Raw genomic sequence first — 15,520 nt, 5'->3', positions numbered from 1 at the left:
TTCAACAAGTTTTTCATATAAACACTGAAGATAACACAAGGGGTTTTATTTGAGTGAGTCTTTTAAAAAAAGGATACGTTTTTTTGCTCTGTGTCTTGTGGTGTTATTAAGGCTATTTTACTCCCTACCTCATTCTACCTATGGTATAGATCCAAGGAACAGCACCGAAATAAAAAATTTAGTGACAGTGTTGGCGGTTAAAACCTGGCAAATACCCAAATTAAGATACTGTGCATGAGTGTAGATTGACCCTTATGGCATATTAACCAGAAGGCTACTGAGGTGAGCAAAGATTATAGTTATTTCTCATCACAAATACAGAAAGAACAGTGTTTGCTGTCTTTTTTCCTTTAACTTCAGTTTTCAGCTCTGGCCCTTATATTTTATGTCCAGAGAAAGAACTACTAAAGTGTTTGGGAGATTGTCTATTCCAGCCATCATCAGTATATCTTCACAATCACCTTGTAAGTTGAGGGGAAATTATTAGGTTATTACTGTTTAATGGATGCCAGTGGAATGAAAGCAAAAATGACCCAAACTGTACACTGGCTGTTTGGCTGTTTGTAGGTGGCATGATCCTCTGAAGACCTCAGGTATCTGTGAGAGTTGGGGTTCAGATAATCAGTCAGGATCAGCAGACACATCTATGAACAAAGGACAGATTTCTGGACACTGCTGAGGACTGTTTTTAGCATGAGAAGGACTCAGGCTGTGGCAAGTCTGCAGCATGATTTTCTCTAGACTAGGGTTTGAAGTAGGACACTTATGGACTGGAGAGGATACAAAGCATCTTCCCCTTTTCCTCCAAGGAATATGACTTTTGGTGGGTATTTCAACCAGGGAATATCTGAACCCAAGCAAGCTGCTTCTCTAGAGAAGCTGGACTGACTGGGAAAGAGGCTAAAAAGAAAAAGTCAAAGTGCAGTTTGCATTATGGAGTCAGGAGCTGATAGCAGAAGGTAGAATCTGCTTTCTTGGATTGCCACCTTAAAAGCAATAAACTGGCTGTCCTGCCAGCTGGAGGAATACAAAGGGGCCTGAATTGGCTCAGTATGGATCAAGAGAAAGGAAAATGATCAATCCATGGAGGTGAATAGATGCTTAAAGGAGCAGCTGTGCATAGTATGGGTTAGTAGCAGATGAGTGATGTGTAATTGAAAAGAAACCAATTAGGGTGCATTGAAATAGACCAAAATCACTGAGCTGAAGGGAGAGTGTGGAAGACTCAGAGGTTTTGGAGACAAGGAGACTCTGGCATGATGGCCACTGTCTTGGTTAGAGAGAAAATTCCCAGATTGAACTATTTCACACATCCAGTATTGTCTTTGGAGAGCTTTAATTAGCATTCTGTAGCTCCTTACATTGTTATGATAAGGTTAATAGCAGTTAAGAGTCAAACCTGTAAACTCTAAGCATCATTCAGCTAAGTGGTAGGAACAATTAAATATTCCTCTGGGTCCCAGGTGTAGAAGAAATAGGAAGGTGTCATCTTGGACAGGAGACTCCAAGAAAAGGCCTGGAGAACTCTTTGAGAAAGATTCGAGGGCTGCCTCTGTGCAGTGGGAAGCCAGCAGGGCTTCCTGAACTGCCTGTGCCAAACCCACTCAGGGCAGCTCAGACAAAAAATCTCAACTCCAGCACAAAGGCAGTCCAGTTGTGCTGAGGGGTTGAGTCCATAGTGGAATTGAGCTAAGGCTGAAGGGGCAGACTTGCCTCTGGATTTGGCAGCTCCCCCAGTGCTTTTCTTCAGAAGATTGGCAGAGTGTAGCTAGATCTTTCATTGCTGTCTTCATCTGAAAAGAAAATTAAAAAAAAAGAAAGTAAAAGAAAACCTCTCAAGATGAAATGGAAGATGCTTAAGAAAGCCAGTTCTTTTCCAGAGCAGGTCACTGCTATCCACATCTTTCATCCCAGCATGGGCTCCCCATCTCATTGTGTACTTCACCCTCTTCTAGTCAGCACCAGCAGGTGTTCGTGGGCTCTTTGTTCTCCCAGTTGCCTCTGTGGGAAGTTACAGGGCAAACCAAGTTACAGGGACCCAAAGGCTCTGTCCTTCCTAGTGAATTGAACAGTAAATGAGATGGCCTCCAAGGCTCAGAAAAGATTGTCTGTACTGCTGGACTGGGAGCACACTCCCCAGCTCAGGATCCAGCTCTGTCAGAGCGTGGTCACCTAGAGGCTGCTCCCAAGGACCAGCATGGATCAGCCTGGTCTGCAGACTGAGTTTACCTGCACAGGTACAGTCTGTGTACTGTCACAGTGCTCACTGGCCACTTTATTCACTATTTTATGGCTCCTGCCAAGAGCCTTGATCTGATGAGGGTCTGTAAGGAGGTCTGCTCATCACCAGCTCTCCTGCCTGCCTCACCAAGACTGTGCTGACCCCATTCAACCACCACTTCGGGTCTGTTCCTCAGCACAGGCATCATTGTGCTCCAGAAAGGATAGACTAAAGTCTTTAAAAAAGCCTGCTGAGGTATAAAGGACTTAGGGGAGTTGTTTTATATATAGTCAAACCAAAAGTTTCTCCCCTTGATCCTGTTATTTGAACTGCCTGAACTGATGTTGCCAAGTCTTTCCCAAAGAGTTGCCTGAAGCAGGCACTTGACAAGCAAATTCTTCCTCGAGGTGTTAATGTTTGATGATGTTATAAACAAAGTAACATGAAGGAAAGTGTTGGGCATCCGTGCCTGCTGGCCACGCTGCCAGCTCTGCTCAGGAATACCCAGCCTGTGGAAATTCCTGTAGGCTCAAATTATTTGTTGCAGGCTTTCCTGCCTCCTTCTAGCAAATTAATTCATGGGTGTATGGGTAATGAGCAGACAGCCCCACAGAAGAGAACTCTGGGCTGACCTTCTTGGTGGACAGACTACAACAGATCATTTCCCCAGAAGTCTCTCATACAAAAATTTAGTACAGGGTGCTAAAAGGGATCTTATTAATCTATATCTTTCTGAAGAGCTTTAAAATGGTAATAATTTGATATAGTTCTATTGAGACCAGTTGAATTTTGCATTTCATGAATTAGCAGTTAAATAGAAAGGAAAAAAAAGTGTATCTTCATAACATATTTATGTTCTCCAAAACTGAGATTTTCAAAAAATAGTGTCTAATTCTTGAAAGATATTTGGGCAAATTCAGTTGGACTTGATTATCTTAAAGGGTCTTTTCCAGTCTAAATGATTCTATTCTAAGTCCTTTTCACTTCTCTCAGCTTGAGAAGAGGTTTTATGCTTGTGATTGATTGGTTTTGTTTTGTGTCCATGTTTGTTGCTTTTCTCTGTTACTCCTAGCATACTGTCAATAAAGAAAAAGAAATGGGGTGAGAGAAGATTTGAATAAACTGACCCAATTTATAAAAAAAAATGCTTATTTTCTATGTGTAAAGATTTTCTCTTTTCCTTATACTGAAATACTTGGCACTAGTGTTTAACTTTCGTTTAAATATGAAATCATAGTATGCATAGTGTAATCTGATAGAAATAAATTTATGAGGGAGAGAGAAGATAACTGAGGCTTATCCAGAAAAACAATCTCATATCTAGAAGCTGAAAGTAAGAAGCCAGACATCTGCAGTCCAAGCCTACAGAATCATTCATATTGTGCAGCAAAAAACTACATCCTAACTTAAAATAGGTCATGGGAGTATAATAAAAAAGGAAAGAGAAAGATCTAATGGCAGGAAATAGGACGGCAAACAGAGGAAAAAAATATAGGGCAAAACTATAAAGCTCAATGTTTGTTGCATCTGCCCTCCTAGTTCCTGTGCAAAAGCCTCAAATGCTCTATATTTCATAGTTTTAGGCCAGTTTTGTCTCTTAGCATATTAAAGATTTGCTAAATTAGGATTAAAGCTCTTGAAGGAGCTAGGATCAAAGCTTTTAAAGCCAATGTTGAAGTGCATATTCTAATGCTTATAATTGCTAAATAGAAATTGATTTGGCATATTATATGCATCATAACTTAGAGCAGAGTTAATTAATTGGCAGTTACATTTCTTCCTAGGTAGCCTGTGGCACTTTTTGATTAATTTTTAAACAAATTTAGTTTAGATTTCCTATTTCCTATGCTTTTTTTTCTTTTCCCATAGCCTAAATGGGTTGACTGAAAAAATATTCATAGGTCCCCTCTATATTTTGATGACATTTCATTTCATAAGAAAATGGTGAAGGAGTTGTACTCTACTCAGAAGAGCAAACAGTTCTTTGCAAATGTGAGAGATGAAAACTCTGCACTCTTGTCCTGAGTCATGAAGCAGCACAAAAAGGTGGGAGCCAGACCCCAGCTTGAATGCACAAAGATGCAAGAGCTGAATCATGGAACCAGGTCATTCCTTGGTGCAAGTTCAGTGGTATGAGCCAGATATGAGCTGGAAATACTTCCAGCTTGGGACTTATTCTGCTGTTCTTACAGTAAATGCCCATTAAAATACAGAGACATTTGCCACCAATTTTAACAAAGCATCCTTTATTTATGATCAATAGTAAATATTTCACATTTGCAAACCTGATAGGTTTTTTTTCCCCTCCAATTCACATGGGCAGATGGGTTTTATAGCTGCAATATGGAATATTCAACAGGCCTCTGATAGCATAAGTTAGAGAAGTGTGCTCATATCCACAACCAGGTCTCTTTCCAGGAACTAGAGGGGCACAGATTAGAATGAACATTTTGCAGTTTTAGTGGGGTTTTTTGTTGTTGTTGGGTTCTTTTGGTTGTTGTTAGTTTTTTTTTTTCTCACAGAAATTATTTGGCAGTACAATTTCTCTGATAAAATGTACCTAAAACACCTCCAGCTTTATTTTTAGCTAAGTTAAAACCAACTTCTCCCAGAATCAGGCAAGAATATTTTAAATAACTTCTAATAAAAATTCCACTTACATGGTCTCTTAGTGTTTCTACCTCTGTAAATAATAGAACCTTTTGTGACTTAACAGTAGCCTTATTTTCACTAATTGAAGGTCTTCCATTTGTCTGGTTTTTTTTGGAGAAGGCATCAATTCTTTATTTGGGTGTAATTGCATATTGAGAGTATAATATACATATTTTTGACGAGCAATTCATATAGTAAGACCATAACTTTTTGGAAGTTTGCAGTGCTCTGAAGATCAGATTTACAAGGAGGGAAATTCAGCCGTTATAAGTGGTTTGGAGCTTCATATTGTCTGGGTTTACTGATTTATTGTGTAATATCTGTGTTAATGGTTTTTCTGCAGGTTGAGGAAAGGCCTGTGAAAGAGGAATTTTGCCCTCCACCGTACAGTCACTATGAGGTGCCACCAAGCTTTTATCGCTCTGCCATGATCCTGAAGCCACAGTTAGGGCTGGGTGCAGTGTCCAGGTTGCCATCTGCCAAGAGCAGGATTCTCATTGCAAGTCAAAGGTCCTCAGGGAGTTGTCTCCATCAGCAAGGAGAAATAACAAGTGCTCCCAGCCTCTACCATCCTGATGCTTCAGGTAAAGTATGAACTTTCTTTCCTTTCCCTTTACTGTAGTCACCAATAAGATACCTTTGTTTTTGCAACAGAAGAATCACAAAATGAGGAACATTTTGACCTGATACTACAAAGTTCCAACAGTACTCTTTGAGGTGTGTCTTTTGATCCTGCAGTAAGGCTGACTAGGGAGTCTGGGACTTGTGCAAAGGTTGTTTAGCAGGTCATTGCCAAAGAAAGGGAATAGTTTTCAGTAATAATTCACATATTTCATCTTTTTATCTTCCTCCACCTTGTAAATGCCTGAAAAATCTTTGGTTTTGTTCTGGGGAAGGTAATGAGACATTTTCTTCCATCGTGAAGACCCCACCATTCAGTCTGGATTTGATATTCCCCACCATGTTGTGCCCTGAAAACCTGGGCAGTGTTCAAATGTTCAAAAACAGAGATCTTGATTCTCTGAAGGCCTTGTATACGTCTCTTTGAAGACAACGCTTCTAATACCTTTCTCTTCCTAGTCCTGCCCAGCTCAGTATGACCCTGAGCAGAATTACAGGGGAGGGAAAAGCACAAGAAGAGCTGGAAGGAGAAGTGTACAATGTCACAAGAAAGAAACAGTAATTACTTCTGCAGGACATGCCTTAGTAGCCTGGATAAGCGTGGAGGTTTAAAAAATGCACATTTCAACAGGAGCAAGTTCAGAGACAACTAAAAATCAGTCATTGCCAGAGTGGAGTGTAGCAGCTGTTTAACAGCCTAGAATGCTGCAAAGATTTTTAAAAATAGTCATAAGGGCTAAAGTTAATTAATGACTTAAGGTTATATGATCCCTCCTCTTGCCTCAGGATGGGATTCCTTCTGATGCATGCTTACTTAACCTTTTCGTGAAAAACTATAAAAACCTTCAATATGAGATCTTGGAGCCTCCAAAAGCAGGACTGCTCCAATGCATTACCTATTTTCAAGTTGAAAGTGTTCCTTAGTGTTTTGCCTAACCCCCTTTGTTACAGTTCGCTTCCTCTTTCATCTGGAGTAGTTGTGGGGTCTTTTCCTCTTTGCAGGTATTTGAAAATTATTACCATCTCTCTCCAGCATCCATTTCTCCATACTAAGAAGCAGGAGAAATTTAGAAAAATTTAGAACAGAAATGCACCATGACTTTGCCCTGAGAAGACAGTCTCAGTCAGTAATACAGGTTGGCAGGATTTGGGATTTATCAGAAAAATCAAGTGTCTCTGTAATACAGTGCCTCCTACTAGTATCCTTTACTATCTGACCCTGCATCTGGAGTTTATCTGTGCTGATGCCATTAGCAGAAGCTGACCAAACTCAGCTGTATGTGACTTCTGGGACACCCCAAGATTGCAGGCTGGATTGTAAAAACCGTTTCAGCCCTGTGACTTGAGTTTAGTCAGCACTGAACATGGGAATACAGGTAATTGGATCATAATTTCCATTTAAATGAAACTACAAGAGGCAATGAGTTCAAGATATGAGTAGAGTAAGCTCTTGTGTTACAGGAACAAATTTCAGAGACAGATATGAGAGAAAATGCAAACAGGACCTATTACCAAATAAATGTTTTTTTCTGATCCTCAGAAATGAACACTGCCTTCATTTTTATTCATCCATCACCCATCCGTTATCCATATTATCCTGCATCATTGATGCTGGCAGACATGACTTTTCCTTAGCCACTTTTAATCCATACAGGAGCTTGTCTTGCATGTATTCATTTACTGTCTTCCTATGTTTTGTGACATTCTAAAATCTAAACAGGATCAGCTCATCAGTCCCATTTTTTTGTCTGTAATACTGCACTTAAAAAAGCCAGTAAATGAGAAGGATAAGTAAAAAATTGCACGAGATGTTACTGTGATTCTATTCCACTAAAGTTGTATTTCTTAACATATTTGTATTTCTCAAAAGATTTTTTTTTTTTTGTTATTTTTAACATTTTTTTTAATCACTGATTATTTTTTGGACCTTGTCTGCTTTGGAGGTCAAATTTAATTCATGGCTTTCCATAATTTTCTTCCTACAACTTTTTTTTTTTTTTTTTACTTGTTTCTCTCTAGTCTATTGATACCTTGCTGTTTCAGAAAGGGTATTAAGGATAACTCCTGGCAGTCCAATAATCTGTCATCTCTTTCAGGACCCCAAAGTGTGTCTCATCTGGTCTTTGGGCTCTGACTGTTTTTATGGATTTTAAATTACACAAGACTTGTTCTGGAGAGGTTGCTAATGTCTCCAGTTTTTCACTGTCCACCCCAGGACACATTGTTTTCACTTCTGGCATCTCACCTTCCATTTTCCTTGTAAGATGAAGAATGTGTTTAATTTTTCTGCAATACCTTATTCTTTTACAAAGTACTTTCCATTGCTCTCCTTTGGTTCAATATCTCCTCTTACTTTCGTGTACTTCTGAAATCTTATATTGGTTTCTTTACATCCATTTATTTTTGGTATTTTATGTCACAATTATCCATTCAAGATTTTCTTATAATCACCTTTTCCTTGACTAAAGCCTTTTTCCTTGCATGCTTCAAATGACTTAATTTTTCTCTCAGCAGTGTATTGCTTCATAGGTCAGCTTACCAGACTTTTTGTCTTTAATACTTCCTTTTGAGGAGAATGAACTGCTCATGAAAGAGGCTGAGGTGACAGAAGATAGGACAAGACTGGTATAGGAGTGCAGAGGCATCAGGGAACTGATTGCTGTGCCTGTATCCACAGCAGAGCACACAAGCAGACTAGAGATGGATTGCTGTTTGCTGTGGAGGGGATGGATGGGATAGCAACCCCTGGCATGCCAGAGCTGTTGGGGTGTTAGTTAGAGGGGCTCATAGTAGGACCTTTTAGCCATCTGTGTTAAAGGCACTCAACACCATCTTCAACCACTTTCCTTAATTTGGCTGTTAGTTGTAGCATTATTTACAGTATATTTGATCTGCATCATTGGTTCTGCTGCACTGTTTGAAAAACAGGATTAAACACAGCTTTGATAGAGTCATATTTGCAAACATGATCAAATGACATGCATGAACATATGGTCAGCATCTGAGATGCAGAGCCAGTAAGACTTGCTCATGGGTGTTGTGAGGTGTGAGAGCTTGGGTAACTTCAGCAAAAGCAGCTGGGCACTAAGGGGTATTTTTCTGTCAGGGATACCAGGCCTGCCTTCAAGATTGCTAATCAGCACCTCTTGCAGCTTGATCCTGAGCTTTTAATCCAGTTTCCAATCCGAGTGTTATCAGTCCTGCCCTGAGGTAATGGAAACAGAAGGATCTAGCCAGTTGCTATCCCATGACAAAGTGTGCAGTACCGCGGAGGCTTTTAAACTGAAATGGCTGTGGCACAGTATCGAGGACAGCAGCAGTGCCTCATGAGGATTTTATTCCCCTTTGCCATACCATTCATAATGCAGCAGTCTGGTTAAGCAGCACTGATAAGCTGAGTGGTTTGGCCCATGTATAATACTAATCCTCATAAAACTGACTCTAAAGTAATTGATAATTAAATCCCTGAACTGCTGTGATGGACTGCAAGTATTATAAGTGCATTAAGGGTTTTGTTAGTTTTACGTTATGCCAAGTAGAAAGTAAAGTAATGATGAGTGCTCCCTCAAGTGTGATCTCTAAGTGTAATGCCTAAAGTGTGGTTGGTCCAGTGGTACTTCTACATCAGTAGGATATAGGACATGTGGTGGCATTGGCTGCAAATGCCTTATTAAGCAGTGCTGCTCCTTTGGTGGTGCTTTGCCTCAGGTGGATCAGAAAAGCAGCCTGACTGTAAGAAAAAGGGTTCTGCAAAGTAGGTAAAATAGGAAGTCATTGAATTATGATATATTTATAGGTGCCATTAAGTCTCTGAAAGCTTAATATTTGTTTATTTTATGTAAATAGACTGCTCTTTCTATGGGAAACTTGTAATTCAGAACAAGCATTGAGGCATACTGTGTCTATAACATGTAAAATATTAATATGTTTTCCTTGGTTATAAAGACTTCTCAAAGCAAGTGTGTTAGGATTTGCATTCATTAGCTGATTATTTTGATGGAATTAATGTCTGATTTTGAAAAGTGTAACAGAGATCTCATCATTAAAACTTCACTTTAATTATGCTCATTAATTTAACTTAATTCTATATTTTTCAGTAATGTTTGGGGTATTTTTTTCTCAAAGAGTGAGTTAATGGAATGTTACTTCTTTATCACATCTCTGTGCATTAAACTTGTCAGTCCCAAGGGTCTAGCTTCTCCTCTCATTTCTAAACAAGTCAACTTTCATTGAAGACAGAATTTACCCATAAATCAAGACTGCAATATTTCTCATTCCTCGGACAGACACAGATATATGCATTTATTTGTGTCTTTGCAAATGTATAACATATTTAAACTCAAATGCCACAATATGTCTACAGCTTTCTCCCTGCAGGAAAGCTTTATTTTCATGTTTATTCTCAGGAATAAACATCCTAATAATGACCTATTAATTGAACATGTAAATTAGATTTGGTGATAGAAAAGAGGCTTTGAGGCTACTTCCTGAAATGTTGCCTTACTGCTACTCCAGCTCTGTCTGTACTTGCAGTCTGAGCTACTTGGGTTTGAACTGGTATGCTTCTCAACTGTTTGAGGAAAGAGGCACAAGAGAATAGTTTAGAGAGGAAAATATTCTCTGTCTTCCACTAACCTGCAGAGTTTTCAATTGGCACTCTGCTTTCTTTGAGAGAGCAATCTGATTATATTTCATTAAAAAAAGTTAGGATTCAAAAGGACACACACACGTCCTCATGAGTTTTTTTAAGGACATCGTCATCTTACTTGAGACATTGCCATCTGCCACCTCTCTGCTCCAGTTACTATGTCTTCAATCATATTAGAAGGGGTGTCTATATGACAGTTGTAGCAAGCTGTCATTCATAAGAACAGTATGTGAAGCAGTCTGGGTGAAGGAGCAGGCAAATACTTCCTGCCTTGCCTCCTTCCTGGTGAGAGCCAAGTGTTGTCTCTGGCTGGACACCCACAGCCCTTCTGAGCAGCCAGTGAGCAGCAGCTGGACAGATGAGATGCAGCTGCGGTGCAGAGAGGTGTTCTGGCTGCTCTGGGCTGCCAGTGGAAAATGCAATTAGTTAGACTCTTGGCCCATGCAGGGATGATTTCTGTGCTGCAAGTTTTTGAGGGATGCCGTGCTTTTCACATTAGCTACCAAGCGAACATGGACATTTGCAGCTTGAATGAATTGTGAGATGACAAGTTCTTGGGGTGTTGAGAATGTGCTAACCAGCCTTGGTTTGCCTGGGAGCTGGGAAGGCACAGAGCAGTTTTTTTTGTGCTTTTAAATCTGAATCATGAGGAGGTGAGGATTTACTACCCACATATGATGGTTGACTGACCCATCAGAAATTAGTCAATGTTCAGCAGTGACAACTGTTTGGCCTTTGGAATTGAACTGTCCCAGGCTTGACAGTATTTGGATGAGAGACCATCAGGACAGCTGGGCCCAGCCTGCTCACTGCTGTTTAGGTGTAAATCATGAAAGCCTCTGTTTTAGAGCCCCTTTCCTCAGTTCTTGTTCAGAGAGAAGTTGTTATGTCTATACAGGGAAACCACAAAGGTAGTGGCATCAGAAGAGGTTTCTCACCTTAGTGATTTGTTTCTAATCTGCAAAGATGGCAATGTTTGTGTTAACTCTGAGCTGGGTTAACTCAGCTTGTATTATCTCTGACTGATGTAATGACATTGGAGGTAAGTCCGTTACCCCAGATTTTCCAATACAAAATGAGAATAATGATATCCAGATCATCAGTAAGTGAGAGAAAATGACATCTAATGATTAAAGTTTCAACAGAAATGCTGCCAAAAAAAATTGAAAAAGGAGAAGGCAAAGAAAACCAAAATGCCCTATGACCAGATAACAAAGACTTGCCAAGGATCCCTGAATTGTGGAGTTTTAAAGTCTTGAACTGCTACTCTTTTTCATAAGACCATATCTGTATAACTCATTTCTTTAATTTTTCATTCATTTCAGTTAAAACATATTTCAAATTTCACAAAGAAGTTACATGAAAGTTGCCTTTTACTCATGCATGAAGATGCAATTCTTGTGCAGTGGGACACATAAGAAGTGAAGTTCAGACTTTTATTAAGTGTCCCCAGGCACATCTAATTTATGTCAATCAGTCCCTAACTCAAAATATTTTTATGTTTCTGGATGGGAACAGCTTGAAGTGTCATAGAAAATCACTTGTGTGCATACAGACAACAATACTTAATTCTATAATTAGCTTCAGGCAGTGAGAAAACTAGAAAGATTTTGCAGCTTATTTTGGCAGATTTTTACTAAAATAAAAGCTGCTCATTAAAATAACTTTTGTTTTGAACTCCCAGACCTTGTTTGCAGGAGTACTTCTATACTTTTAAGGAACAGAAAAAAGCAAAAAACATGCATGAGAAAACTTGATAATGTTTAGAACAGAAAATACATACAATAGGCTGATGTCTCATGTATTTTAATGAGAAAGAATACACAAAATTACTTAGCTTTAAGGATTTGAATGCATCCCTAATGAGGATAATGTCCTGCCCCCAGGTCTTCATGGTACAGAAGAACAGGATTACAAAGAGGAGAAGTGAAAAAATAATTTAAGGGTTATGATGAGTTCAAGATGCAAAATATTGTTAGTTCAGGGGGAATTTGAATTGAAGTTATAAACTAGAAACAAAAAGCTATGAGAAAAAAATCACTGAATCCTCTGCCCAAGTCTGGAAGAAGGACTTTGAAGAAAAGGTAAAGATGGTTGGGCAGTTTGTTACCAAAACCCTTTTGGTTTTAAGGAAATTCTTCAGTGACACTCATGGTGCTTGGTCACAGACTGCAGAGAACAGTCAGTCTGGGGACTTGATGTGGGCATCCTTGTGACTGAGCTGGGGACCTGGGAGTCTCAGGTGAGCCACAGTGCCCTAGGCCAAGCACATTTGAAATGCTTTTTGAATAAAGCCATTTCTAACTTAATCCCAGTGCCCCAATGGAATTTCCCCTATTTTGTTGCAGGAAGTCTGTGATATTTATAGTTTGTTGCTGTAAAATGGAAACATCTCTCCCTCAATTTTCAGAGATGATTAAGAAAAAGAAATCTCAGGTTATGTAGTCCAGGTGCATTTTTTGGAAACCTGTAAAACCCATGAGAGACAGTCCCTGCTGCCTCTGAGCTGGGCATGTTCCTTGCGCCTGCAACTGCTTATCATGAGCACTTGTCTTGGCTTCACATCTGGAGGCTGCCAGGGCTTGGTCCTGTCACTGATGCAGCACATGCAGTATTTTGCAGTGGGTAAGCAAGAAATCTTGGCCTGGGAAGAAACCTGGGTGCTTTGCAGCTAGCCATAAATCAGCTGCAGTAGACCACTGTCAAAGCAGCACTGCACAAACCTGGCAGTAAACTGATGGTGACCATCACTGCTTATCTCTCCTCTGTGCCAATGTGCCTGCTCTGCCCTTCACCACCTGCACCTGGAACCCATGGCTATTTCTGAGCCCCTCTTCACAATATCCAAATGAAGCCACATTCAGGATCATAGTCCAAAATTGCTTCTGCTGGTGCTAGAAAAGTGAATGAGGATTTTAGCAGTCTTTTTTTACTCACTATAGATATTTGTTCTTTTCATTTGGGTTACTCTGCACAGCATGTTCTTCTCTGGGCTGGCAGACATCCATCTCCTTACGTCTTAATACTGGCCTTAACCTGGGAAAAGTGGGTACAAAAATGCATTTTTAAGAGCCTAGAGTATATAAATTGTTTTATTCATTGAGCAAGGAGCTTTCTTTATGTCTTTATAGGAATGTGTTCTATAGGAGAACAAAACTCTTTTTAGCTTGGTGTTACACCTATTTCTGTTTCAAAAGGAAAGGCTCAGTTATGTTAAACAAAACTTAGCATTAGTATTGTGAGGAGGTACACAAATATCTTTCAAAATCCCTGTAACATTTTTCTGCTCAAAGGAGTTAGTCTTGTTTTCTCTAAAGTCTTCTCAAAGTGAAATGCTTCATTAAAATTAATAAGGCTGTGACCTACATAGTTTACAAAAGAATTAAATACTGTAATAATATGACCATATTCTTACTGAGCCGTTAATTTGTATTTTTCTTTATATTATGAATGTTCACTTCTTCCTTTGAAGTTTGTGTCGGGCTAGTGTACAAATAGTGTTCACTGAATAAGAATGGAAAAAGTGACTTTGTGGCCTTTTCTAGCTAAATATATTGATAGCTTTTAATGGTGCCTTGCCTCCTGTCCCACTGGTCTTGATTAAACACTTTAGCATCTGGTTTTGGAGACTGTTGATAATATTTTTGTAAAAAATATGTATTTTTGGGGCACAGGGTTCCACAAGGAGCACGAATCTGATATTCTGCAATCTAGGAAGAAAAGCTCTGTCAAATTTATGTACACTTGAGGTCTGGAGTCACTTGGTATCCAGACCTTCCAGCCAAAAGCAAACTCTAATCTTTGGTCCTTGACCCTGCAGGCAAGACTGCCATGATCATGGACCTTTGGCCTGTGAAGGGAAAGAGGAACATTTATGAACCTGAAAATTTTCTGTATTTGCCTAGAAAAGTTTTCCTGAGCAAGAGCAGCAGTGTACAGGTTAGGACAGAGGCTGAAGACAGATGAGTGGTTGGTAACCACAGGCAGACGTCACAGCTGAACTGCTGTTGTGGTGACTTCAGGTATAATTTCAGGTCTCATAAACCTGCTACTGGCACTTGTCTGAGACTTGGTGGATGTCACTCACATGGGCTGATGTCTTAACAAGGAGAAGTCCACCAGAGGAAATGGCCAGTGGTATGTTATAAAAGTAGGACTTCACAGGTCATGTCCTTTTCCCCAGGCTTGGCGCAAGAAAAGGGAATTTTTTTTTAGTGCAATTTGAAAGAAAAACTTCAAAGAAGTGTTTTCTTTGATGAAATACAAAGAAGTCCTGTGTCCTTGAAGAGGATTGTTGCTGGTCTACAATACTTTCCAGAATCTGAGGTTATGCATAGCGTGTTTGTCTCTGTGAGTTTTTTTAATTGGCACATACTAAATGTAAAATTAGAAAGTGATACAGCATTGAAGAAGATAACATTAAAGAAATTTGTAGCAGTGTTGAACTATGTTACTTTGCTGGAAGTTTGAGTTATTCCCCATGGGTGCTTGGCACATTTCACCTTTTAAAAATGATTGTGACCTGTAATTTTTCTACCAAATATCTTTTCAATGCAGCAAAGAATAGGATGTCAGTTCAGCCATTAAAACTTGTGTTCAGTATTAATACTGCCTTTATGTAGTGGGGAGATACAGGTAATGCTCAGTGTCTCCCAGTTAATTTATTTAACAAAAATTTCTTCTTCCTTTTTTCAGTTGATCTCAAGAAAGGATCATGTCCAAGTGCTGCAAAATCAAATCTCCCCAAGCCCTGCCCGTCTGGACTTCGTCCTCCAGGTTATTCACGGTTGCCAGCAGCTAAGCTGGCCGCATTTGGTTTTGTCAGGAGCTCAAGTGTGTCCTCTGTCTCCAGCAACCAGTCCAACGACAGCGCTCAGAGTGACCAGAGCAGGACAACTAACCGTAAGTCCCAAAAATGCCCTTCTTTCTGGAGAGATAATAAACAGATGTGTTCCAGGATTGGCCACACTGTAGTTTCCATATAGTTCAGGACTAATGAAATCTGTGCAGTACTCGCTAATCTCTTTTGTGCCACTGACATTGGTTTGGTGTCTTGATTGCCCAGTGAAGTTTTTTAATATATTAAGAATAATTATTAAATATTAATAAACAGTCATTAAATTCTAACAACTGTTTAAAATATTGATAGTAACAGATGAATAGGACCTGAATGTTGAAGAGGTTGTTTTCCCTGCTACAGAGAAAATTCCATTAAGAGTGAATCTGAGGCATTGTTTCTTGTATTTTGTTTTTACCTGGAACATATCTTCTTACAAGCTGAAATAGTAAATAAATAGAGTGAACTGTGTTTGGCAAGTACATGGCAGCCAATGCAGACCAGGACAAATATTATCTAAAATAAGAGATATAGTATTTCT

General features: G+C 39.4%; 1 protein-coding gene across 1 annotated transcript in view; it reads left to right on the top strand.

Moving 5' to 3' along the window:
- The window catches only part of MTUS2 (microtubule associated scaffold protein 2), a gene marked incomplete at both ends in the record, with an annotated part of 154,413 nt that overhangs the window by 3,115 nt on the left and 135,778 nt on the right, over positions 1–15,520 (top strand). The window contains 2 exons of the mRNA XM_083855745.1: positions 5,217–5,457; positions 14,838–15,044. Of these exons, the coding sequence (XP_083711871.1) occupies positions 5,217–5,457; positions 14,838–15,044 (448 nt within the window). The remainder of the gene's footprint in view (positions 1–5,216; positions 5,458–14,837; positions 15,045–15,520) is intronic.

Source organism: Zosterops lateralis, assembly GCF_965231275.1.
Source record: "Zosterops lateralis genome assembly, chromosome: 2".
Lineage (NCBI taxonomy): Eukaryota > Metazoa > Chordata > Aves > Passeriformes > Zosteropidae > Zosterops > Zosterops lateralis.
The sequence above is the reverse complement of the archived record's forward strand: the minus strand, read 5'-3'. Positions and strand labels throughout refer to the sequence as shown.